The 25732-nt window shown below is 30.2% G+C and overlaps 1 protein-coding gene and 1 pseudogene across 1 annotated transcript; one reads left to right on the top strand and one right to left on the bottom strand.

The window, feature by feature from the left end:
* Positions 1-379: 379 nt before the first annotated feature.
* Positions 380-2775, bottom strand: LOC120069827 (putative inactive receptor kinase At1g48480). Its single transcript, XM_039021670.2, has 2 exons — positions 1303-2775; positions 380-1225 (listed from the first exon to the last, which is right to left on the bottom strand). The coding sequence occupies exons 1-2, from the start codon at positions 2570-2572 to the stop codon at positions 564-566; spliced, it is 1932 nt and encodes a 643-aa protein (XP_038877598.1). The 5' UTR covers positions 2573-2775; the 3' UTR covers positions 380-563.
* Positions 2776-16739: 13964 nt separating this feature from the next.
* On the top strand, positions 16740-17460 carry LOC150038497 (uncharacterized; annotated as a pseudogene).
* Positions 17461-25732: the final 8272 nt, after the last annotated feature.

The following is a 25732-nucleotide window of genomic DNA, read 5'->3' as shown; positions in this document are numbered from 1 at the left end:
GTATATGTGTATCTATTATATTTAGTTAGATCAATTAAATATGTGATTCATCACGTGTTTAATCTTTTTTATAGTTCAAAAATTGATTATATCTATTCAACGTGAATTTAACTCACCGAACATTCTTTTCCAAAAAATAAAAAATCAACTTTTTTTTTTAAAAAAATGCCAAAAGTTCTCTAATTAAGAGTTTTATAATGTTTTTCATGAATTATAATATATATTTAAAATAACAATTAAATAGTCGTTTTGGCCCATTTATTCTTGGGAAATTCTTGTAAATAGAAACCCCAAAATAAAAGGTTTCAAAAGTGCTTTTTATTCTTCATAAATGTGATCCTACACTTTTTTTTTTTGTTTATGTTTTTTGGCAAAGGTATTGAATTGCAAGAGAAAAGTACTTTTACAAACTAAAAAAAATACATGTATAAGACTTACAAGTATTATATAAGTGAAAAATGAAGAGGTATTATATGAAAAATAAAAAGAAATAAACCCAAGAATAATAATGAAAAAAGAAAAAAAATAATCTAAAGTTGCCATTCTTCAATCTTACTTCATCCCTACTCTGCAGATGGTGGATGAGGTGAGTTTAATGAATGAAACTGTGTGGAAATACCATTATTTCCATCATTGTCAATTGCCTCACTCTGTTTTTGTGAGGTAGATCGACAAAGTTCTTCGATGCGTCGAACGATCTCGTCCATTTCGGGACGATTATCGGGATAAGGGATGGTGCATTGTAGAGCGAGTTCTAAGAGTTGAACCATCTCCTCCTCAACATTTTGGTATCTAAGAAGTTGTTCATCAAACACTTCAGCTGTCCATTCCTCTTGAACCACAGATTGAACCCATCTAGGAAGGTCCACAGCTTCCTCATTGAAAATAGAATGTGTAGGAGATTTTCCTGTTAGCATCTCCAATAACAACACTCCCAAACTATAAACATCTGCCTTTCGTGATACCTTTCGAGAATCGGTAATCTCTGGGGCTCGGTACCCAGCGACACGACTTGGAGCCGACGGAGACATGGCTAGTTGCGCAAGGCCGAAGTCGGATACACACGCTTCGTATGATCTTGTGAGGAGAATGTTAGAGGATTTGATGTTGCCATGAGAGATGGTAGGGCCTTGAGAATGAAGGTAATGAATTCCACGGCTGACTCCAAGTGCTATGCCACACCTTGCTTCCCAATTCAACGGAGTTCTCCCTGACTCTCTACTACCTATTGATCGAGTTTCTCAGATCATCGAATTTTAATATAAATTAGGTCAAATAAGAAAAGCTCAAAAGAGAACTCACCATGTAAAAGTGCAGACAAGCTTCCCATTGGCATGTAATCATAAACCAAAAGCTTTTCCTCTCTGCTGTAATAATAAGCTCTAAGAGGGACTAAATTCTCATGCTTCATCCTCCCCACCTCCTCCATCTTCTCCCTGAACTCCTTCTCCGCCGCCGTCATCTCCTTCAACCGCTTCACGGCCACCACCATCCCCGTCTCCAATGTCGCTTTATATGCTGTCCCGAACGTCCCCTTCCCAAGGACCTCCGCCGACGCCCTCAACAAATCCTCCAAGTCGAATACATTTCCCACATTACCAAAGAACACCAATCTCTTATCCTTTTCGCCACCCTTTGCCGAGGATTTCGCTGGAGTCAAATGATCTATGTTTATGCTTTCGCTACTCCCTTCCGCTATTGCCGTCTTCTCTCTTGGCACCGCAACCTCACTGGCCGATCGAACCCCCTCTTTCGACTCCGATTTTCCTTTACTTTTTCTTTGACACACAAGAATCAAAACAACCAAAATCAACACCAAAACAAACAAACCACCAATCACAATTCCAGCAATCGCCCCGCCCGAGAGTTTCGACTTTCGACCGGGCTCAGTGGCTGTCGAGTTACAGAGTAACAATGGCGCCCCACAAAGCAAGTTCCCCTCAAAAGCACTCGCCGGAAAACTAGACAGCTTCGAGGGAATTGAGCCATTTAATTGATTAAAGGAGATATTAAATTGCTCAAGAGGGAGATTTAAGTCGGGAACTACTCCGGTAAACTGATTGTTCTGTAAATACAGAGTAGCCAAACGGGACAAATTGTTGAACCCAGATGAAATCTCACCTGAAAAATTGTTGTCCGCCATGTTCAACCGAACCAGATTCCGCAAATCGAACATAAACGTCGGAATGTCGCCGGAAAACAAGTTCCCCTGCAAGTAAAGATTTCTCAGCGAACGAAGATTCGCAAAATCCGCCGGAATCCGTCCAGACAGAGCATTAAACCTTAGAGAAAGAGTTTGTAACTGCGTCAAATTCCCAAGCCCCATCGGAAGCTCACCGGAAAGCCCCATTGCCGGAAGCCTGAGCTCAAAAACCCCATTCGTGTCACAATTAACACCAGCCCAAGAACAGGGAGATACATCGGAGAGATTCCACTCTAATCGGGGCCGACCACCCATCGCCGCCCGAAAACCCACCAGCGCCGCCCTGTCAGAGGCCAGATCTGTCCGGACAAAACCCAGAAAAGCGAAACCGAGAACCGCCGCCGCTAAAATTCCCTGCGGGAACTCCATTTTTTTTGTTGTTTTGTCCCCAAATTGAGAAAATAGCTAACAAACCCACATGGGTAATGTGAAAAGCTTGTGGAATGGCTCCAATGGAGGAAGAATAAAATGAAGTGGGTTTTGTTGGTTGAGCTGGATTGTTGAAGGGAAAGGTTTAATATACAGGCGAATTCAATGTGGCCTCAATGAGCTCGCTATACAAAATACACTCCAACTTTTGAAACAGAGGAGGGAACTTTGTAGTGAAGTTTTCAAATCGATGGTTGCCATGTGGAACATTTGTATCCACATGGATTATAAAAAAAACGAGAAAAAAATTATCACTTTTTATTTCTTAGATTTAAGTCATGTGTATTATTTTTAAACAAGTTCACGTCCTTATTATTTATATTATATTTATAATAGTAATATTTTATTATTTTATTATTATGTTCTGTAATTTATCGACAACATCTAAAAATATTAATTCTCCTCTGATATCGAACCCATGAAAAAAATGAAAATATCGTTAAAAGCATCAACATGTCGATGAAAATTTAATACTATAGATTTAAGTTAGAAGATGAATAAACCAACCTAGTTACTAAATTATAAAAATATCTCTAAATTTTCTCATCTTCCTTTAAAATACGTCTATTCTTTCAAAAGTGGTTTTTTTTTTTTTTTTTAAGCTTTCATACCCATCTCAAAACTACATTTGAGTTTTGAGTTACTTCTAAATTATTTAACCTATTAAGTTTTATTAATAAAAAGTAGTTGTATTATTCTCTATTTTTTTAGACATGTATTATTTGTTGTTGTAGTTTTATTATTACTCTTAAATGTTACTTGACACATAAATTTTAATTTCTCCATAAGTAAAATTCAACCTATCTATCAATAAAATTCATTTATTCTAAGTGGCATATTCTTATGTTAAAGTATATTAATAAAATAAATATTTAGGTGTATTTCAGAGAGTACCTATCTATTAATAAAAGCATAAGTTCAATAGTGTTAAAATTGAGATTTTTTTTTTTTGCTACAGTATAGATAACATTGAGAAATTAGGAAAACAAAAACTGCTAATTTGTAATTTTAAAATATTATGGATATATATATTTTGACCGTTGATGGGCATCTTTAACAAAGCAGCAGCTATCATTTTCGGGAGCGTAATGCTAATGAACCAAACGTTTCCTCAATCATCCCATCGGTACACCCACTTGATTGCGGTTTTAATTTAAGATTTCACCAAAATAATAATGATAATAATAATAATAATAATTTCTTTTATTTATATTATATATTTTACAATGATTTACATTTTGCATCTTTAGCCAAATTCTAAAAACAAAAACAACTTTTTTAATTCTCAAAATTTGGCTTGGTTTTTTAAATCATAGGTAAAAAGTAGATAACAAAGGAAGAAATTTGAATGTGAAAGTAGTGTGTATAAGCTTAATTTTCAAAAACAAAATAGTTACCAAACAAGACCTAAATGAAATCATAATTGTATTTTATGTTTTTAGATATGTGTTTGATATCAAATTTAGAAATTGGATTCTAATTTAAACAATTGTTTAAAAATGATTGGTACTATATTCATAAATCATAAATCTAGTTATAGTTACTCATCATATATAAGTTGACAATAAATTAATATTCGTTTATTCATGAACATATTTTCATGTTAAAATAAATGATTTTAAGTCTTATTCTGTAATATTATATAATTTATAATATGATACATATTACATATTTTAATTTTAAAAATTAAATTGAGTATGTAACCTACATTTTGTATTTCTTATTTTTTTTTCTCTTTATTTATTATAATTTTACATTGAAAATATATAAATATTGTTTTCAAAATTAACATGACTTAAATCACATAATTTGAATAAAATTTTCTGAAATAAAATTTAAGTTATCTGCTAGACACATATTTATTGAAGACAATTCATTTAAAAACATAAAACAGCCAATGAATAGTAACCAAACGTGTCCTTATGTACTTTTTAAAAACTAAGTCACATTTTGCCTTCTAAGATAAGGACATATTTATCTATATTCATTCTAGGCTAAATAATAAGTGTTCCTTAATTTTTTTTTATTATTATATTATGATCTTTTTAAAAGTTACAACCATAAATATTTCAAAACTATTCTACGAATAAAAATTCTTTAAAATATTGAATAAGAAATGGATGTGGCAATGATGTAGAGCAACGTGATGATAACTAAGATGCTGATATTACAAACAATAAATTGATAGTATCTCGTAATACTAGAAATTTTTGCCTTGCATAAATTAAGTACAAAAGAATAACATCTAGACACATCAACTTTTTCTCCAACATTATACTTTTTTTTTTTTTTTTTTTTTTTACTCCAATGGAAGATTTAAAACTTGTATGAAAAATCAAGGGTAATATTGTTATTTATAGAAGAATGGGGTATTAAAATAGGATTATTTTTAAATATAGAAAAATAAAATAAAATATTTACAAAATATAGTAAAAATTTAAAACTGATAGACGTTGATGGACACTGATAGAGTGATATTGATAGATACTGATATTAGCATCTATCATTGATAGTTCTAAAATTTTGCTATATCTTGTAAATATTTTTAACAGTTTTACCATTTGAAATAATTTTTCTTTTAAATAAGTGTCGAAATTTTAATATATATATATATATATTTTATAATAATTTAGTAGAAGATTAAAAAAGAAAAAACCCTTCTAGAATGGGAAATTTTCACCCATCAACTATACCTAAGTGATATAGGAATTTGTATTTTTTAAGAATGTTTTAAATATTGTTCCAGAATGAATGGTTGATGTTCGACTACTTGAAATATTGACATTTAAAATTTAAAAAGAGAAAAAAAAAACGTAATTTTGAATATAGAAAGGAAAAAAAAAACCCTAAACTTGTATAGAACTTAACAACATTTCTTATCTTAAAAAAATACAAAAGGTAAAGTATAGAACATAATTAATAATTTAATAGTGTATGTATTTTAAAACAAAACAAGGAATATAATGTAAAAAATAAAAATATTATCAAACAATCCCTAAAAGGTTTTCTATTTATACTATATTATCCTCTTCTCAACTTCCAATATTATTTGTCTTTTTTCCAGTCAACTTTGATTTAAATCTCCATCATCAATTTTTTTTATTAATTATTTATTTTAAATTGAATTCTATTTAAATTAATATATTTGAAATTTAACACCTAACCTATACAATATGTGACTTCAAATATTCCATATGTAGATATTTACTTATTAGGTGTAAAGGAAAAAAAATACTTTTTTTAGAACAATGGGACGAAAAAATTCGAACTACATACTTCTTTAGTCGCTTACATATATTGTATATCAATTGAAATATGTTCACGGTATAAATGAAGAAAACCTGTGCCCACAATATGATTCCGTAAATAATTTCTTAAAACATATGTGTCAAAATGAGCTTAATTCAAATTACACATAGTATGTATTAATTAGGATTGCTATAACAAAAAAAGAATCTGCAAACTGAACCATTCCAAGTTGATCCATTGGTCCTGTTCAATTTTTTAGTGTGCGATTGGACATACAGATTTGTGTTTGGATAAAACAAAAAATTATTGGTTTTAATATTCGATTTTTTTATTGAAAACTACATCCACGAGGAAGAGGGAGAACAATTTTACTAGAGAGAATGATTAGATGAATAGCGCCAATTGGTTTCAAAGTCATGCCTCGTCAGAATCCTCAAATGTCAAACAAAGAAGTGGGAGCCTTGAAAACTATAGTCATGACTAAAATATCCGTCCGTGGTTAAGCCTTCAGACCAGGTAGTATGCTCAAGAGTAATTCAAATGGATGACTACTCCATGGTTGAGTTAGCACGGAGATCAGATGACTATTTGAAGGAAAATCTTGGTGGTCTTTTGTTCGAGGAAAGAATTGTTGGATGGGAATGCGATCAAATTCTTATATTTTGATCATGAGTTATATCCAAAGTAGACAATGATAAGAATGAATGAACAATATTTACCATTGTAGAGATATTTGGAGTTTTGTCGTCCCTTACATATATATACTCTTAAATTTGAAAGGATAATGTATTTTTAGTACTTTTGGTTGGATGGATGATGGATTGTATTATTACTTTTGCCTTTAGTATTTTAATTATTATGGTACATGTATTTTTATTATTTAGAAAAAAGAACTAAATAATTTTTTTTAGAATATAAAAAAGTCCCAAATATTATTATCTAAAACAAAAGAAATAAAAAAACCAATTTTAATCTAAAGAAAAACAAATTTTAATTTGAGAAAAAACAAAAATGACTAACTCAAAAAAAAAAAATTACAATTTAAAAAAGAAAAGAAAAGGAAAGGAAAATGTCAATTGGGTCGGAAATCGAAAGCCAAGCCAAACATAGAATCAATCCACTTAAATAATTAAACCATTGGTTTTGTCCTTTATTAGACATCAATTTGATTCATATTTTAGAAAATCAATCGATTCAGTTTGGTTTTCGATTGGTCTTGAAATTGAGAAACATGTCCGACTATCACTTCTAACTATTAATAGCTAAAAGATTTGCACATCCATATCATACTAAAAAAAAACTATTTATTTATTAAGAATTAGAGGCTTATATTATTTTATAGTACAACAACTACAAAGTGGATGATTTAACTTTTGGCCTTGAAGGAGAAACGTCATTTACATCTCTAAATTAAAAATTTTTGTGTTCACATAATTTTAACTTTTGTTCATTATATTATAGCCCTTGATCCAACAATCTTAAAAAGTGATTATTTGATCTACTTGCTTTATTTTCTTATATAACCTCATTTTCTTCCATTACAATTTCACCACAAATTACTCAGGGTAAATTTCTAAAAATATTAATGTCATTATTAAGAAAAGGATTTACATTGAGATCTAACAAAATGTAGACTACAACAATTTTTTCAAGAAGGATTCAAATAGAAAGTTTGAAAGTACAATTACTAAGAGACAAAAATTGGAAGTGTATCAAAATTAATCTAAAAAAAAAAAACATAATAATAAATAACTAAAATTACTTTTCTTCACAATGGTAAGAAATTTGAATAAAATAGCATAAAGTACGAAACTTAGCAAATTTAAAAGTAGGTACACCAAAATAGAATTTAAACTAACGTGCAAAAATAAGTAAATAAATATTAAAATACTATTTTACTTTTTCAATTTGAAAGTTTATTCAATTTTAGTCTATATAATTTCAAGGTTTCGTTTGGGATTGCTATAGCTTTTAAAATAACGGTTAATAGTTGTGCTTTTAAAAAAATGAGTATTTAGTAAATTTCAACTTAAACTTGAAACAATAGGCTAAAGTGTTTGATAAATAAATAAAAAATCATCTTATTTTATATATAATAATTAAAGTTGACTTATGATCGACTATTTTTATTTTTTTTGTAATTTAAAATTTTAAATAATTGTTTAGTATGATAAATTTTCTTTATTATAAATTAAATTTTAAATATTAAGGAAAATTGCTTTATTAAAAAAAATGACTATGGTATATATATATTTTTTTAAAATTGATGCATCTATCATGAAAAATAGAAAATAGAGATTTGATTAGGTGAGAAATAGACAAATATACCAAATAAATCTTCTTTTAATGCATAAAATTGAAAACTAAATATTAATTAAAACTTCTACCCGATTTTAGGAAAATCTAAAAGCTAAAAAGTACTGCTTTTAAAGTCAACGTGAAATTAACGTATTTTAAAAGTGATTTTAATATATTTAATTTAAATCTATTTTACCAAACACAAAAAACGATTAAGACTTTTCTCAAATCACTTTTTGACACCGTTAATGCAATGTCAAATGTAGCCTAATTGTCCAATTTTATCTTTTGTTATTTTCAACTAAATCTTAAACTCTGTCTTTCAAAGTATTTTTCTAACAAAATTAGTTACATAATAACAATAATTTGGCTAAATTATAAAAAATGCCCCTAAACTTTGCATTGTGTGTCAAAAATACCCTTAAATTTTCAAATGTTTCAAAAACACCTTTAAACTTTCAAAAAGAGTTCAAAAATACCTTTATCGTTAGTTTTTTTTTAAAAAAAAATTATGGAAACCGTTAAAGTTTTATTTAAAAAAACCCTTAAAACTTTCAAAAGTTTAAAAAATAACCTCAAACTTACAAAAAAAAAAAAAAAAAAAAGTCAAATATACCCTTTACTGTTACTATATGAACAAAAACCATTAAAACCTCATAACAAAAGTACCTCTAAATTTTCAAAAAAGTTGTATTAGTACCATTAACTTAATAATAATAATAATAATAATAAATTATCAACACCTAATTACCTATCTCTTTCATTTCCTCCAAATCCCCTACTTCAATATGTGACTTAACACTTCTCTATTTTATCTATTTTTTCTCCTTATTCTCCTTTTGGTTAACTTTTTTACTTTTATCTATCTCATAAAAAAAAAAATCCTTCTTCAATTAAGGTACATAAATAATAACAAAAAAAAAAAAAAAGAATAATGGAAACACCAAAGGGACCTTAGATCTTATGTGTTTTAATAGGATTGTACATTAGTAGTTAAGTGTGTACTAATAACTAAATATGTTGATTTTGTGTTTAGCTATTTATTGTTTTGGTAAGTTCTAAGGAGATATTTTGAATTTAGAATATTGTGAGATTTTGTGCTTTTAACTTGATGTTTTAGTTTATATTTTGTTGTTAGAAAATTGGTGTAAAATTAAATAAATGGGAGAAAACAGAAAGTATCTATAGGGTTGAACTTTTTTCTTTATAAGGTTACGAATATTAATTCAACTTTTGAAAGTTCAAGAATATCTTTTAAATGAGTATTAACAGTTTGTATTCATACATACTAGTAGTAATGATATTTTCTATTTTTTTAAAAAAGTTTTAAGGATTTTTTTTAAAATTTTTTAAAGTTCAGAAGTATTTTTGAAACAAAATATTAACTGTTTCTATCCAAAACTATCTAAAAGAGTAGTTTTGAACTTTGTTAGTAAGTTTAAGGGTAGTTTTGAAAATTTTAAAAGTTTAAGAATATTTTGATATAAAGTACAAAGTTTAAGAATATTCTGTAGTTTTGAGGAATGAGGAAGTCTGAAATTTTAAATTTAAAATGTTCAACTTCATTCCGATAAAGAACGAGAGGAATGAGTGTGAAGCGAGATGAACAAACGAGAAAATGGGATGCACACACGTCTTCAAACATTTTGAGGACTAAACAAACATTTCACACACGACCGACGTTATTGAAGGCCAAAATTCGAATGTTTTTGAAAGATTGGCCAAATTTTAAATAGGCTAAATCAACTTCAAACTAAGAGATAACTAAATTTGAGATTTATTAAAAATAAAAAATTGAAAAAAACTTCAAAATATAGTATCGGAAAATGGTATTTTAATCATTATCTCTCTAGTTTTTGTTCTTAATTGTTATTAGTACGTAAAATTTAGAAACTTCCAAAGTGAATGGAGGGTTTGTACCCAAGAAAGAGCCAACTGTACTACACACGTCAAAAGCCAAGCCGACGAATTGACGTAAATAAAAGTCAACATTACGAACGTCATTGATTGGGCCTCACACCGGACAATCGTCTGCTATACAGTAGCAGATTACTTTAATCTGATTGGCTGATCGGTCTTTTGAAATTGACATCTAGTTGGCTAAGTGTCAGCATACGATGGTTAATTTTGATTGGTTGAGCTAACGGTGGGACCCACTTCTCTTTAGAGCATTGATTCGATGGGGTCCCCTCACCAGAATTACTGTGGAATCTCACTTGTTTTTTTTAGGTTAAATTATCAATTTACTTCTTTCCAGTTAGAGAGAGCTGTTTAATAACGATTTTTTTAAAAAGGAATTTATGCGTTTTCATGATTTTTTTACTTTTTTTTTTCTCTCCTAAAAATTGATTTGAATTCAAGTGGAATTCTAAAAACAAAAACAAAATTTCAAAATTTTATCATTTTCTAGATTACAATATTTATCTTAGATTTTGAATTTTTTAAGTGCGTAAAAAAAAAAAAAATACATATATTTAAATGTAGTGCTTAAAGATAAACTTTAAAAAATAGAACAATTATATTAAACGAGCATACAAATCTTAGTTTTTTAAAATAAGCTTTTGTTTTTATATATTTGTTAGTTTTGAACAAATACAAGTTTTTATTCCATTGTAGGCTTCATAAACATGAAACATAATTTCCCTAAAACTTGATTTTACTTAAAAGAAAGAAAAATGGACCATAAGACAATAAAATAAAAGTTTGTTTATATTCTTGAAGATGTTATAAGGGACAGAAATTATGGCATCCCATTGAAAATGGTGGGTTCTCAAAAAACTATATTAGTTAAGTTGTAAGATTTAAATTTGAAATGATCTTGAAATATATTAATTAATAATAATCTTTCTTTTGAGGATGTGATTATGCATGTTATATAGCAGAAGAATAATGAATAGATAATATAAGCTTGAGGGGGAGATTCCAAACCAAAGAGATTTGATAACAACACTGCATTCCACACTCATCTTCCCCCATTCCTCTTAATGTTCCAAACATTCCTGGTTTCCAGCCTCAGCAAAGGTTATATGTTCTCTCAGGTTCACCAACTTCCGTTTTCCCCTCAGCCTCAACAAAAACCAAATGGTTTAATCGAACCATTATGAGCTGGCTCCATTCTGCTAGTATAATGGGCATTTGTTCGCAACTTTAGCGACATCAAGAAGCATGGTCTCTCTGTTTCATAGTATCTCCCTTAGATCAAAGACGTTATTGACAAGTTTTCTGACCATTGGTGAATCATTGTTTTATCGTCATCATCTTGCTTACATTCTCGAAGGTTTGGGAATCAAATGCAATGGCAATACCACTCTTAGATCTCGCTACTTCTATTCCTAGAAAGTATTTCAAACTTCCCAAATCTTAATTGATTTCAAATTCTATTGCAAGCATCTTTTTTAGATCAAATATCTCCTCTAGATTATCTCTTGTAATGATAATATCATCTACATATACAATAAGAACTGCAATTTTATGATTTGAAGATGCAAATTTGTCAAACCATAACTTTTGTAAATTTATCAAACCAAGCACAAGGAGATTATTTTAATCTTTATAATAACTTTTTTAACTTACATATCAAGTTTCTATTACACTTATTTTCCATTCCAGTAAGAAACTGCATGTAAATTTCTTCTTCAAGATCACTATTTAAGAATGCATTCTTAACATCAAGTTGATAAAGAGCCCAATCTAGATTTACAGTTAAATATGAAAGGACACGTATAGTGTTCAATTTTGCAATCAGAAAAAAATAATCTCTTAGTAATCTATACCATATGACTCGGTGAAACCCTTAGCAACAAATCTTGTTTTAAATATTTCAATATTGTCATTTGACTTGGACTTACTTGTACTTAACCGTGAAGTAAAAGTCCATATTTCATTACTTTCAAGAGCTTTAATTTCTTCATCCACAACTTTTTCCACTTAGGTTCTTTTAGTGCATCTTGTATAATCTACGGGAGCTGAATGTTGTCTAACTTAGTTAGAAAGGCTTGATTAGATGGATGCTACTTCTCATATGCCACATATTTTTCAATGGAATGTGATAGCTCCCCAAATGAGTTGTCTTTCTTGACCTAAATTGGGTTAATTCTTATGTATTTAATGTTTAAATGAGTTCTTAAATAGAAAATAGAGCAAAGGAAGCCTGGGGACCCTTTGGAAGCAAAATCGGCTTAAACGGGGAAGATAAGAGTCAAGTGAGGCATTCAAGAGGAAAAGAATGTCAAATGACAAATATGTCCCTTTGAAGTCCTAGCGCCACATCAATGTGTGATGCTGAAGATAGAAGCATGGCATTGCAGTAGCGCCTCGATGCTGATATACACCTAAAATATACATTATTTGCCCTTAATTTTAGATAGTTTTTATATGATTTTAGTAGATCGATGTTGTTTGCTAGTAATTTTTTTGGTTACGTTCGAGATGGAGATTCAATGTCAAAATGAGCTAAAAATGACCTGAATATGGCCAAAGAGGTCAAAACCGAGCCAAGTATCAAAAAGACAGAAGAAAAAAAAGGAGAAAAAGACCAAGGAACTGAAAATAAAGCAGCATCACAATGCATGTACGACATTGCCTCAATGCCAAAACCCAAGAGGTAGAGAAACTTAATATTGTGTAGCGTCTGCCCAACGCCTAGGCGCGGAGGTAGTAGCGTCGTGCGGCACTAGGCAATTAATTAAGGAAAATTGGTCAATGTTGGAAATATTTTCTCTTTTTAAGTTCTAGAGTTTTGCTCAACCAAAGTCATTCATTACACCACGGAATTTTGGAGCTTTAGAGAGTGTTTTAGCATAGATTTAGAAGGAGATACTTAGAAGTTTGTTTGGAGGTCATTAAAGATACCGAGGTGTGAATCAAGACAAGATTGATAGATTTCAATGACGAAGATTGCTTCGAGAGTAGTTTTTCTTCGTTCTTTTTATTATTATTAATTTTTACTATTTATGGTTGTTGCAATGTATGAAAATATGGATGTAGCAATGATGGATGGCTAAACGTTTTAGTTTTAGGGTGTTGATGAACTTTTTTATGAATTTAAGATAATTACATAAGTATTTTTTTTTATGGATGTTGTGTTCTTAATTGTTTTTCAGTATTATTGTGCTTGTTACATTGATTGATCATAAATGTATGTTAAGTAAGTATACTATTACTTGACGCATGTCCTTGTGCTCACATCAAGTGCTGCCTATTAGCTGCACCTTTTCCCTTATTTTCTGATTTTTTTTTTCTTTCTTTCCATTTCTCCTTTTGTATTTTTTACTTATAATTTGTAAACTTGAGTACTCCAAAATTTGATGTGGTAAATAAAAATAATCTTTTCAATTTTTAAATAAAATATACACTTATTTTCCACACTAAAAGAATTCTGAATTCTTATGAAAAAATATATATATTTTTTTTATAAAAGTTATCACTAGTTAATCAACAAGATTTTTAATTTTCAAAGTAAATAAATTAAATAAAATAAAATAAACCAGATTTTAATTTTTGTAGTGAATTTGAATTTATCATACAAAGATGATTAAGATACTATTTTAACATATGCATTTTGTTTTTGTTCAATACACTTTAAAATATTTAAATTCAACTTTTGTAATTTATGACAACTCTTCAAATTAGACCTTGTTATGAATTTGAAAACTAAAAATATTCGACATTTGAAATTACATTAACTATAATATATTACATTTTTAAATTAGACCTTGTTTTTTATAATATATGTATAATATATTATACATATTTATAATATTACAAATATTTTTAAATTGCCAACTTATTTTAGAAAATCAATTTCATGAAAAGAATTTTAACTCAATTTTAGAAAAGATTTAATATGGATTTCAAGTTGTATTTTTAGGTATATTTTTTAGTTTATTCAATTATACTTTATTTTTAGAAAGTGAATATAAAATTATGTCTATATAAATTTGTTTTTTATGTGTGTGTATATATATATATATTGAAAATATGTATGGTGGAAAATTGAACCTCTAAAGTCGATAATACAAGCATCATATTAGTTAAGTATTGCATGCATCTAAAATTAGGGGTGTTCAAAAAACTCGGTAACCCGACCAACCCGGACTACCCAACCCAAACCGCAAAGGTTGGGTTAGGTTAGATTTTATTTTGGGTTGGGATGGGTTAAAAATGTTAAAAAATATTAAATTCGGGTTGGGTCTTGGGTTACCCCATTTCAGGGTCGGATCGACCCGACCCGACCCATATATATATATATATAAAAGTTAAAACTTATAACTTAAAAACAGTCAAATTAAAAAAAAAAAAAAAAAAAAAAAAAACAGAACTAGTGACCCAACCTGGTCCAACCCGAAAATTTTGGGTTGTGTTGACCCTCCAAAAAAGAAATAATAGGGTTCATTATTAGCCAACTCGAATTTTTGGATTGATCCACAAAAATCTTCCAATCCGACCCAATCCGGACTATGTACACCCCTATCTAAAATTACATTATAAGAATTTGTGCCCCAACCTAAAATCATGGATCGGCCACAGGTAATAATATAAATCATTGTCCAACATTGTATTCCTGCCATTTTTTTTTCTGCAGTCATCATTCTTTAATTGATATTGAAGATCGAATTTGTCGTAGTGTAATTTCATTCCACATATGTTTGAATCACAATATCTAGTACTTTAGCAACCAAATGTATAAATTCAATTAAATTTCTCCCTTGACAAAGTTTTAAATTTTCCAAATCTCAAAATATAATGAAATTGTAGTTCAAGGTGATGAAAATATAAATAAATGAAAAATTAAGTAAAACCTAAAAAAATGTGCATGTGAAGAAGACCACATTAAGGTTGAGTTCCATATCATTTTTTGGCTGTAAGTCAATGTGATGATATGTTTGGACTTCAAAGTTCTCTCCTTATCCATTTCCTCTTTTCCAATAGAGATACTTTTGTCACTACTCCTTTTCAAGTTCTAGCGATTGTCTCACTGAATATATCTATCCCATCAAGTTTAATTCTATGTGTGATCTGTTATTATTATTAGGCTATATTTATCAAATTGTAATGAAAATTGGTGTAATTGTAATGAAATTTAATTGAGGGACCAATCATAGTGAGCCTAAATCACAATCGTAATTAGATTGTTTTTAATCACATTTACTTAGAATAACGAAGCTATCACATTTACTTTTACCGTTAACGATAACGGTAAGGGTAACGTTATAAGAAATATTACTTATAATAGCATTAAAAAAACACTATTGTAGACTTTCTATAGCATTTTCAAAATGCTATCGTAGCCCACGTTATTGAAAGTCCATGACTTCCACTACAAGAAAACCATCTTTCTTGACATTTGCAGTTTTAAATATTTGACCTTTTTATGAAAAAAGTCAAGAAATAGGTGATTTTAAAGAAAAAAAAGAGTCAAGAATTGATTTTAAAAAGCCGGGGTTGTATGTTTTTCTTGGAAAATACAATACTTGACGTTTTAAAAATGTCAAGTTCAATCAATGGATTCTTGATGTTTTAACAACGTCAAGAATTGTAGAATATACAGGGTAGTGTTGCAACGATAAAAAGTAGCATTGCAACGCTACGGGTTTTGACAGGAAAATTGCGCGCTCTTCAACAGTGTTGCAACACTCTTTTAGTAGCGTTGTAACACTATTAGACAGATTTAAAAGAAATTCCAGTAGATTTAGTCGATTTTATTCGTAATACACTCTAAATCTTCTTGGTTTTTCACTTCCTTTTGATGCATTTTTGTTATTTCAACAATCTTGAAGAGATTATTTATTGAAGTAAGTAGATTTGAGGCATGAACTTTCAAAGTTAGGGCCTAATCTTGATTTTCTTGTTTAGATTGGGTTTAATTCTTGATTTTCTTGGTTTGATTAAGCTTAATCTTGATTTTATTGTTTAGATTAGGCTTAATCTTGTTTAGATTAGGTTTAATTCTTTTCTTGGTTTGAGGCATGAAGTTTCAAAGTTAGGGCTTGATTTGTTTGGTTTGAGACTTGAACTTTCAAAGTTAGGGTTTAATCTCTCACGTATGTTCTTGAATCTCATAATAAACTCTTGTTTCATATTGTTCTTGAATGAGATTGAATTTTAGAGAACTTGCCAAAGTTGGGATTGCCACTTTAATTCAATACTTTGCCAAAGTAAGGACTTTAATTTTAGAGAACATGCAAGAACTTGCCACTTTTCTTTAATTAAATGCTTGCCAAAGTTAGATATGTCAATGTGTCTAATTTGTTAGGGCTTTATGAACTAAGTAATGCTTTGCCAAACTTGGGTTCAATTTTTAGTTATTGGAATTAATATATGTTTAGCACATTAGAGCATGTGAACACCTTGGATTCAATTTTTAGGTTCGATTACACCTTGGATTCACTTTTTCTAGATGTGTTTGTCTTTGTTCTCTGATTTGTCTTACTTTCTTGAGGTTGGAATGTTGTGGAGCTAGAAATGACAAGTTGTATGTATTGGGAACTTGTTTATTTTCTACAACTTGTTTTCTGAAGTTGATCATTGTTTATCATCTTTTCTTACTAAATTTACAATCATGGATAAATCATGGATGCACAAGAGTAGGTTATCCAAAGATTATGAATTAGGTGTGAAAAACTTCATAAAACTTGGATTTTCTAATGCCAATAACTCCTATATTCGTTGTCTTTGTTTGAAATGTGGGAATTGTGAAAAACATTGTAGCAAGGATATTAGAGATCATTTATATGTCAATGAGATTGATGAAAGTTACAAATTTTGGTTTTGGCATGGGGAAAAACTTCATAACCCATCATTTTGTGGAGAATCTTCTAAGTTTGACATCCATATGTATGAAGAGACTAATGTTGGAAGTTTAAAAGAAATGGTTGAAGCTGCTCACGAGGAATATTCAAGAGATTCGAATGGATTTGAGAAGTTGCTTGATGATGCTGAAAAACCATTATACGAAGGGTGCAAAAAATATACTAAGTTATCTACATTAGTCAAATTGTATAATTTTAAAAGTTAGATATGGATGAAGTGATACTAGTTTTTCAGAACTACTCAAAACCTTAAAGGAAATTTTGCCCACTAGCAATGAGCTCCCAAATTCAATGTATGAAGCAAATAAAACTTTAGGTGCACTAGGAATAGAATATGAGAAGATTCATGCATGCCCTAATGATTGTTGTTTGTATAGAAAATAATATGCAGATGCAATTGAATGTCCTAAATGTGGTGAATCAAGGTGGAAAAACGGGAAGGATACAAAATGTGGGAAAAAAAACAAATAAAATCAATTAAGTTCATCAAATGTCTAATTTTTCTGCTTTATATACCTTTGTTGCTATGATTTTGCTGCATTAGGAGAAATCTTCCATGGAAATGACTAAGAAAAAAGAAGTTAGTGACTCAACACCAATAGTTTTGGATTGGTACATGTGTGGGTAGATAGATGGTTTTGATAGAAGTTTTGGAAATGTATTTTTAAAACTATTCATATTGGGTTGACTGTTAGAATTATGTTCTTTATATTGTTTTGGAAGTGTCCATATGGGTTGACTGTTAGAATTATGTTCCTTAGGTTGTATTATTGACAATGTTAAAGAAGTTAAGTTCTTATAAAGAGATATTGGTGATTTTTTTGTTGATATATAAGTTTGTCAATGCGTGTATATTGTTTATTTGATTGATGATGTATATCATATATATACCAAATATAGTTGTTGGATCAAAATACAGGAGCAATTATAGGTAAAAACGTCAACATTGTAGATTTTTCTATAAAAAATCACAAGCAAATTTCTTGACTTTTTTTTCTTGTCAAGAACACCCATATTCTTGACATTTCAAACATGTAAGTGTCTGTGTTTCTTGACATTTTTTAAATGTCAAGTTCACAAAATTTCTTGACATTTTTTTAATTGTCAAGAATGTCCATATTCTTGACATTTCAAACATGTCAAGTGTCTGTGCTTCTCGATATTTTTTAAATGTCAAGTGTCACTTTTCTTGACGTTTTTAAAACGTCAAGAAAATCAACATTCTTGACACTGGCTTCCTTGACGTTTCAAAAAAGGTCAAGAAAAGTCATTTTTGACATTTAAAAAACGTTTAGAAATACTATTTTTGTAGCAGTGTTTCCATAGCATTTTTTAAACCCTATAAAAAATGCTATAAAAAAGTTCATTTTGGTAGCACATATATAATGCTATAAAACTTTTCATAGCGTAAAAAAAAACGCTATCAAAACATTTTGATAGTGTTTTTTTATAGTGTTAGAAAAGTGCTATCAAAATGTTTCAATAGCAGTTGTTCAATGCTTAAAAAAACGTTATTGAAACGTTTTTATAGCATTTTTTCAATGCGATAAAAAACACTATCAAAATATTTCAATAGCGTTTTTAATAACATTATAAAAACGCTATAAAAAAGTTTTCATAACGTTTTATAAATGTTGTCGTAGCCGATGTTATTAAAAGTCCTAGACTTTTCATAGCGGTTTTGTACAACTATTAATATCGCTATAGAAAGTTGACATATGATAGTTTTAATTCAATGTTATGGAAAAAGTACCATCAAAAGTTTTCATAGCAATAAAAAGATGTTATAAAAGACGTTCTATAGTGAGTTTAGACGCACTATCGAATGTCCCTTATTTTTATTAGCATTTTTTCATTGTAATGGAAAAAAGTTATAAATACCCCATCTTCATATATGAATTTTAATGTTAATGAACTTTCTAAAGCATTTTATGTAGTAGTAAACACAATGCAATAATGGATCTTTAATAGCACTTGTTAAAAACATTTTTTAGATTTTACAATTTGTTTCGCAAATATTATTTTAGAACTAATTATAAACATATATTTATAGAAGTCGCTTGCCCATATTATTGCCTAGATGAAGAAAGATGTAATTCATATTTCATCCAAATCTACAATCATAATTATAACCAAAATCTTCAAATTTATAGCATACAAAAGAAATAAAACACTATATACATCCCAAAGGTTTGATATAGTCATCAAAAGTATGTTCCAACAAAGATCTTACCTAATAGAACAAATTGTAAATTTTTAATCAAAATAAAATGAAACATATATAATCCCAAAAAGTTGATACAATAAAAAAAGATGTTTAGGCTATAACGATACCCAAATTCTCCCAGAAAAAATATGTAACTCGATGTTTGTCGTCATATCAACCACTTAATAAAAAAAAAACAAAATAGCTTTCAGAAATTATCATGATCTAACTCTAACAATAGATTAACTAATAAACTAAATAAATACTTAATTCACAAAGTAGTAAATAAATTTTTTTACATAGTTTGATTTAATCCATTGGCCATACAACAGTACATATATGTCTCGTACATGGCCATGATTGGGACTGAAAACTCTACTAATTGCATCATCAATTATACTACCCGAAGGAGACGTTCCCACGCGATTTTGTTCAATACGCCCCTAACAAAAAATCATAGTAAAACCATTCAAATGTCAAGAAGCCAAAAAGCCCTTTGGGGAGGGGTGGGGATGTCTTATAACCAACACAAATTCACAATATTTAGAAACTCCTAAAATCACTTAAATAAAACCAACCCATCAAAGCATTGAACATTAAAAAAAAAAAAAACCATTTAGGGGAGATGTCTTATAACCAACAAAAATTCAAAACATTTAGAAACTCTTCAACTAAATCACTACTCAAATGCCAACAAGCCAACAAGAGATCACTTAAATAAAACCCAATAAAGCATTGAATATCAAAAAAGAAAGAAAGAAACCAAAGGTAAAAAAATAAAACAACGATCAACGACGTCATTGAGACTTCGATTCAATAAAATATCAAGAAAAGAATTTGCTCTCCTTTAATTGTGTTTCTTCTGAAAATGAAACCTAACAAACAATTAGATTTAACCCAAATGAAAAGAAGAAATCAAGAAAAAATCAACCTAAGTATTATCACCCAAGACATTTGTATTGTGTATCTCGCTTACCATTAGATACAAACTAAATGTACATTTAATCAATGTTTAAAACAACGAAAGAAAGCCATGAATAAACCACCTAAAATGTTCTTTAAAATAAACTTAGTGTCATTTTGACCACGAAAGTACCTAAATGACACACAGATACACAACTCTTCTGAGGCGAAACCAAAACCTTCCAAACAAAACTATGAAATGACCAAAATTTCAAGAGCATAACTGTGCACTTCAAGTAAGTTGACACCAATTTCATTCACAAACTAATCCACCTATTGTTTACACAACAATACCCAATCTTTAGATAAGTTCCCGTTCATTTCATTCTCACTCCACCCAACAAAAAAAGAACATAATAACCTCTCTAATTTCTAAGATGTCAATAGCATAAAAAAAACACAAGCTTTTTATGTACGAATGAAACATAAATCAAAAGGCAACATAATAATATCCAATGAAGTATAAGAGTTCAATTGCATGCAACTTTCTTCACTAACTATAAGCACAGAAAGGCAGAGAGCTATACCTATATATCCCTGATCAAAAGGCATGATTCATTTGATTTTCTTCACGAGATGCTTTTTGGGAGAATGATGAAGGCACTTTAAAAGACTTTAACAAAAGGAAACTACATTTCAGAAGAAAATCTTATTCCAAAAAAACTCAACCAAAGAATATTGTCCGACCTGCTTGTAGATGGTGTACACGCATGCACCTTTAAGAACAAGACCGGGCTAAGCTTAATGTTGTTGGCTTTACCGAATTTGTTGATGCACAAAACACATAAATTATACCATCCATCAATGGAAGGGCTGCTCCATTTGATAACAACATCAGTTATATGATGACAATTTACACAAAGCTTTGGGAAGCAAAAAACAAAATGGATTCACCACTTTTGACAAATCAACTATAGAATTGCAGAAATCCAGTTAACAAAATCTCATGACTGATCAAACTCAATTCAATCGTTTCAAAACATAAAACCAATAAAATGAATGAATGAATGAATAAAACAGGATGTAGGATTTCAGCAAGCGATATTTAAGATGAAATCATGAAGCGACTACTGTTATCCATAGATATTCCAAGTCAATAGAGTAAAAAAAGATCAATAAAAACAACATATTTTTGATAAACCACCAGAAAATAATGCAAAAGAGAAGTCTGCTCTCTTGTTTATCAACTGAAGTTTCAAAAGCCTTCATCTAGTAGTTTTGTAGCTGGGATTTGTGTAATTTTCATACATAAACTATAATAAAATTCATATAATTGGTTGACTGTTGGAAAGCACAAGAAAATCAAACAATAGATTGCAACACAAATGGCCACAAAATTTGCAATATAATGACACAAAAATGGCAATCACCATTAACAAAAGTTGAGAGTCCAAAACTTAAAGCAAAGAGAGAAACTATGCATAAAGCTGTAATTTTAAGTCCTTAGCTCATTTTTGTAAATTATGATAAGTGACCGAAGAGCAATATCAAAGGGAGAAGCTTGTTCACCATTGATGCACATTATAACTCTTCATTTTATTTGCTCGAATTTATGCAGATGCAATATTATTACCAAAAGAAAAACTCCACAACTTTCAGCAAGGAAACTGAATTGAACTCTCTTTATCTATCTAATGGAAAATTTTGTAAATCCAAAAACGTTTCTGACCCCTACCAACTATGGGTAATTTAATTTGAGATTATTTGAGTTGTGGGTTGAGGTCGAAAGTCGTTAATAAGCCAAAATGCGTTGCCGCTGCGATTCAAGGGGTGTTTGTCACATATTTACTTATAAGGTGTGTTGATACAACACGTCAAACTAAACAAGCTGTCGTTCATTGCTGCTTATGGTTGCTGTCGTATGGGTTTCATTGTAGAGAACAGAGCCTATAGTCGTCGATTGGTTATTGCGATGTTGCAGGTTACTCGCATCTCCGTAGGTTTAGAAGAAAATATCGAGTTTGTGGGTCATCGAGAGAGGGATAACACGACGAACGTTGTATTTGAAGGGAGAAGCATCATGGGCGTTGTATACCAGGTGTCGAAGATAACAAATTCAAAGAGGGGTTGAATGCAGGATGTAATGGAGAGGAAGATAAAAGGAAAAAGAAAGGGAAATTAAGGCTTCGCAAAAATATAAGTTAGAACTGAAGGTTGGAGATAGGAGATTTTGACAACAGAAAAAAATTGACAAATGATGGAAGTGGGCAAAACTGAAGGAATTCTTTTTCAGCAAAATTTTAAGTTGGCGCAAATTTGTCTGCCAATTTTTTTTTACTTCCACCTTCTGTTTTTCATAACGTTTGTACAAAGTGCTATAAATAAAAGCTATTATATCTCTAATTTGTTGTGTAAAGTTAGCCGTAAATGTGACATATTCATAATTCTCATACGATTACAGTAATGATAACAATAACAGTAAAGGTAGTGAATCCCACGTAATTTTCAAGCACAATCAAATTTAATACTCTTCGTTTTTAAATTAGATTGTGTGTTTGATTACAAATTTGCAGGTGACCCCACAGTTCATCATGATTATAGAACATAAGTAAACAACAACAAATGTTATCAACTGGAGCCCACTTCTTACATTTTCATTGATGGACTACTTTTTACCTAAAGTAAGCATGATCTTAGTGTTTAAGGATAGAAGAAAAGGCAACCACTTATTTTTAAAATATGCATGTAACGATAAACAACAAAACAAAGAGAACACAAATAAAAACAAGATAGAAAATTATAATAAACACAGGATCAAGTACTTCAATCGTGTTCTATTCATAGAATTGAAAACATAACAAATAATTACAGAATAAAATAAAAACTAATCACTAATACACTAACTATATTACTTAGCACACTAACTTCTTCCATTAACCTTAAAATTCTTCTTCATTGTTATATCATCTCCCTCCTATTTAGAAGGCATTACCCTGATCGAAGTTAGTAATATATATAAAAAAATAATAAAAAAAATTAATTATGTAACCATTTTGTTTTTTATTGTTAAGTAACCATTTCGTTTTTTTTATTATTATTTTTGACTTATTCATGTACTTCTTCTAAACTCGAACATTACAAACGAGATCTTAGTTACTTGTAAATTAAGTTTATACTAATGCCTAACAATTTTAACATCAAAAGAGATAAAAGTAAAAAACTCTTTAATTCTAGTATTATTTAATGAGTTTTTTTTTTCTTTTATCGGAAAGAGATTTTCTTAGAGAGTTGTATTCTCTAAAGAACAATACTTGGGTGCATCACAAAATTCACCTAACATTGCAGGAGTTTGAACATAAGGTCTTCTGAAAAAACTTGTTCAGATATCATCTTAAATCACTAATTGACACAAAAGCTTAAGCTGATGGATGAAAGTAAATTTAATATTATATCATTTAACATAAAGATCATCATAAATATCCTCTATTACATTACACAGTATTTTGATTTATTGGAAAACTTTCAATTTACATTTCTAAATTTTGAGGTTGTATCAATTTGTACCATCCATTAGGTTTTATTGGGATGAACATCACGTGAGACTTATAATTTAGTCATTTAAATCTCTATATTTAATAAGTGAAATCAATTTAGATTCTTATTTAATATTTCCTTTGAGGTCCACACATCAATTCAATTGTCCATTTTACTTTTTTGATATTTGAAGAAGTCTATACGTATGTAAGAATTAAATGCATGGACTATCTTCAAGTGTAATCTTAAAAATGGTTTAGATTTATTCACTTATAATAATTTAGAAGTTTTGTAGTTTAGAGGTCATTTGTCATGCAAACCACAGATGTCACACAAGATGTCTTAGCGAAGTAAAAAAAACAACAGGGTAACGCACAGTAAAATAAGAATGAATGCACTGGAGTTGGTAACCCAGTTTGGTGATAAATCACCTATGTCTGAGGGGTAATGTGCACGGAAAAGACAAATCACTGATAGAAAAAATTCAAGTGATTAAAACATTGTACTTATCTGTAAATAAATCACACATAGAACCAAACTCATTTTATCACCTAGGCTCACCCTAAATATGAGACTTCTTCTCACTCGAACTCAGGCTCTCTCCTAAGTTTTTGAATATTAGTGATCCAACACTAAAGCTCCCTCTTAAGTGTGCGAGACTCCCTCTCACTATGTAGATATCTTTCCTCCTTCTTGTGAAGACCCTTCACGTGAGCACTTAGGACTCCCCTAAGTCTTAACCTTCTCGATGGATGATACCTTAGGATCCTTCTAAAGTCAAGAATCCTTCTGTATCAACTTTTTCTTAGGCTCTCCTAAGATCAAATAATGCTTCTCAAGATCGATACATTCACAACATAAACAACTTGGAGAAAACACCACCACAAGATCAGTATAGTTCTTCCTTTCTTTGGATACATAACACACATGGCTCAATCTGTCAAAAAGATCTATCAATACTACATGTGGCTGAAGAAATCGAATTGCTTGTGGAAGTTTGTGAACGTGTGCAATTAAATTTCAATTTTGAAAAACACAACATAAAGGGAAGTGTTGGGATTGATGTCCTAATTCTCTTGGAGTTTCGTTGTTTGTAATTATACACATTGTTTATGAATAAAATAATTGTTATTTCATTCTAGCATTTACTCATATCCAATAAACAAAGCTCCATGATTATCTTATGTAAACTTAAACATGTATATGAGATATACAAATGGATCATGCCTTAAGTGATAACCTAAATAGGTCAATAGTATAAGGATTAAGGTGGGATACCTGATTCTGGTGACACTACGAATACAGCCCGCTTTGTAGCGGTTGTAAATGTTGTAAACTACTACAGATGGTAGATCCTGACCATTCATATGGAGACATGCGAGCGAGGGTGTCCTATCCAAAGAGTTTGTATAAGATCAGACTACGAGATGACTAGACTCTGTATATAACGCAGTTGATACTAGAGACTTACATCTCACCTAAACGACCATAGGTGAGACCTCAATCCTGGGTGTTTTGGGAACTCCTGCCTTTGAGGGCAGTCCTTTGATTAGTATGAGTGAGAGTGGCCAGATTGTCAACTCAATATGCCTACCTTTTTGGGGACTTATCTGATTTAGGAGCTGGGAACTCAATCCACAAGATAGAATTCACTCATTCTCCGAAGCAGGGGTAAGTAGATAGATTGCTCCCTTACGGGCTGATTTTGGGGCTTGAACATAGTGGCCACAGCTTCCCTTTGAAAGAGAAGACTCAGTCATAGTAGAACTATGACTTATGTTCATTAGAGGGATCAGTGGTACTTAAGAAGACAGATGTAACTACATGAGCATAACGGTTAATTGCCCAGCTGTACTTACGAGCGATCTGTGAAGGGTTGTCGCACTGCTGATTGGTTAAGATGAACACATAATATATCTGTGATAAAGAGAGTTCAACTGTCGTTCTTTAGTGGAGTGTGTGGCAGTTAACGGATGGTGGATCCCATAACTAAAGAGTTTAGTCAGTTATTCACGTACTGTTAGAACTTCAAGCTACAAGTCCATAAATCCCATTGGTAGCTCAATGGATTCAAGCCGAGAATCAGTTCTTGGTGTTGAT

This window comes from Benincasa hispida, chromosome 1 (genome assembly GCF_027475165.1).
Source record: "Benincasa hispida cultivar pf3 chromosome 1, pf3_genome.v1.1, whole genome shotgun sequence".
Taxonomy (NCBI): Eukaryota; Viridiplantae; Streptophyta; class Magnoliopsida; order Cucurbitales; family Cucurbitaceae; genus Benincasa; species Benincasa hispida.
The sequence above is the reverse complement of the archived record's forward strand: the minus strand, read 5'-3'. Positions and strand labels throughout refer to the sequence as shown.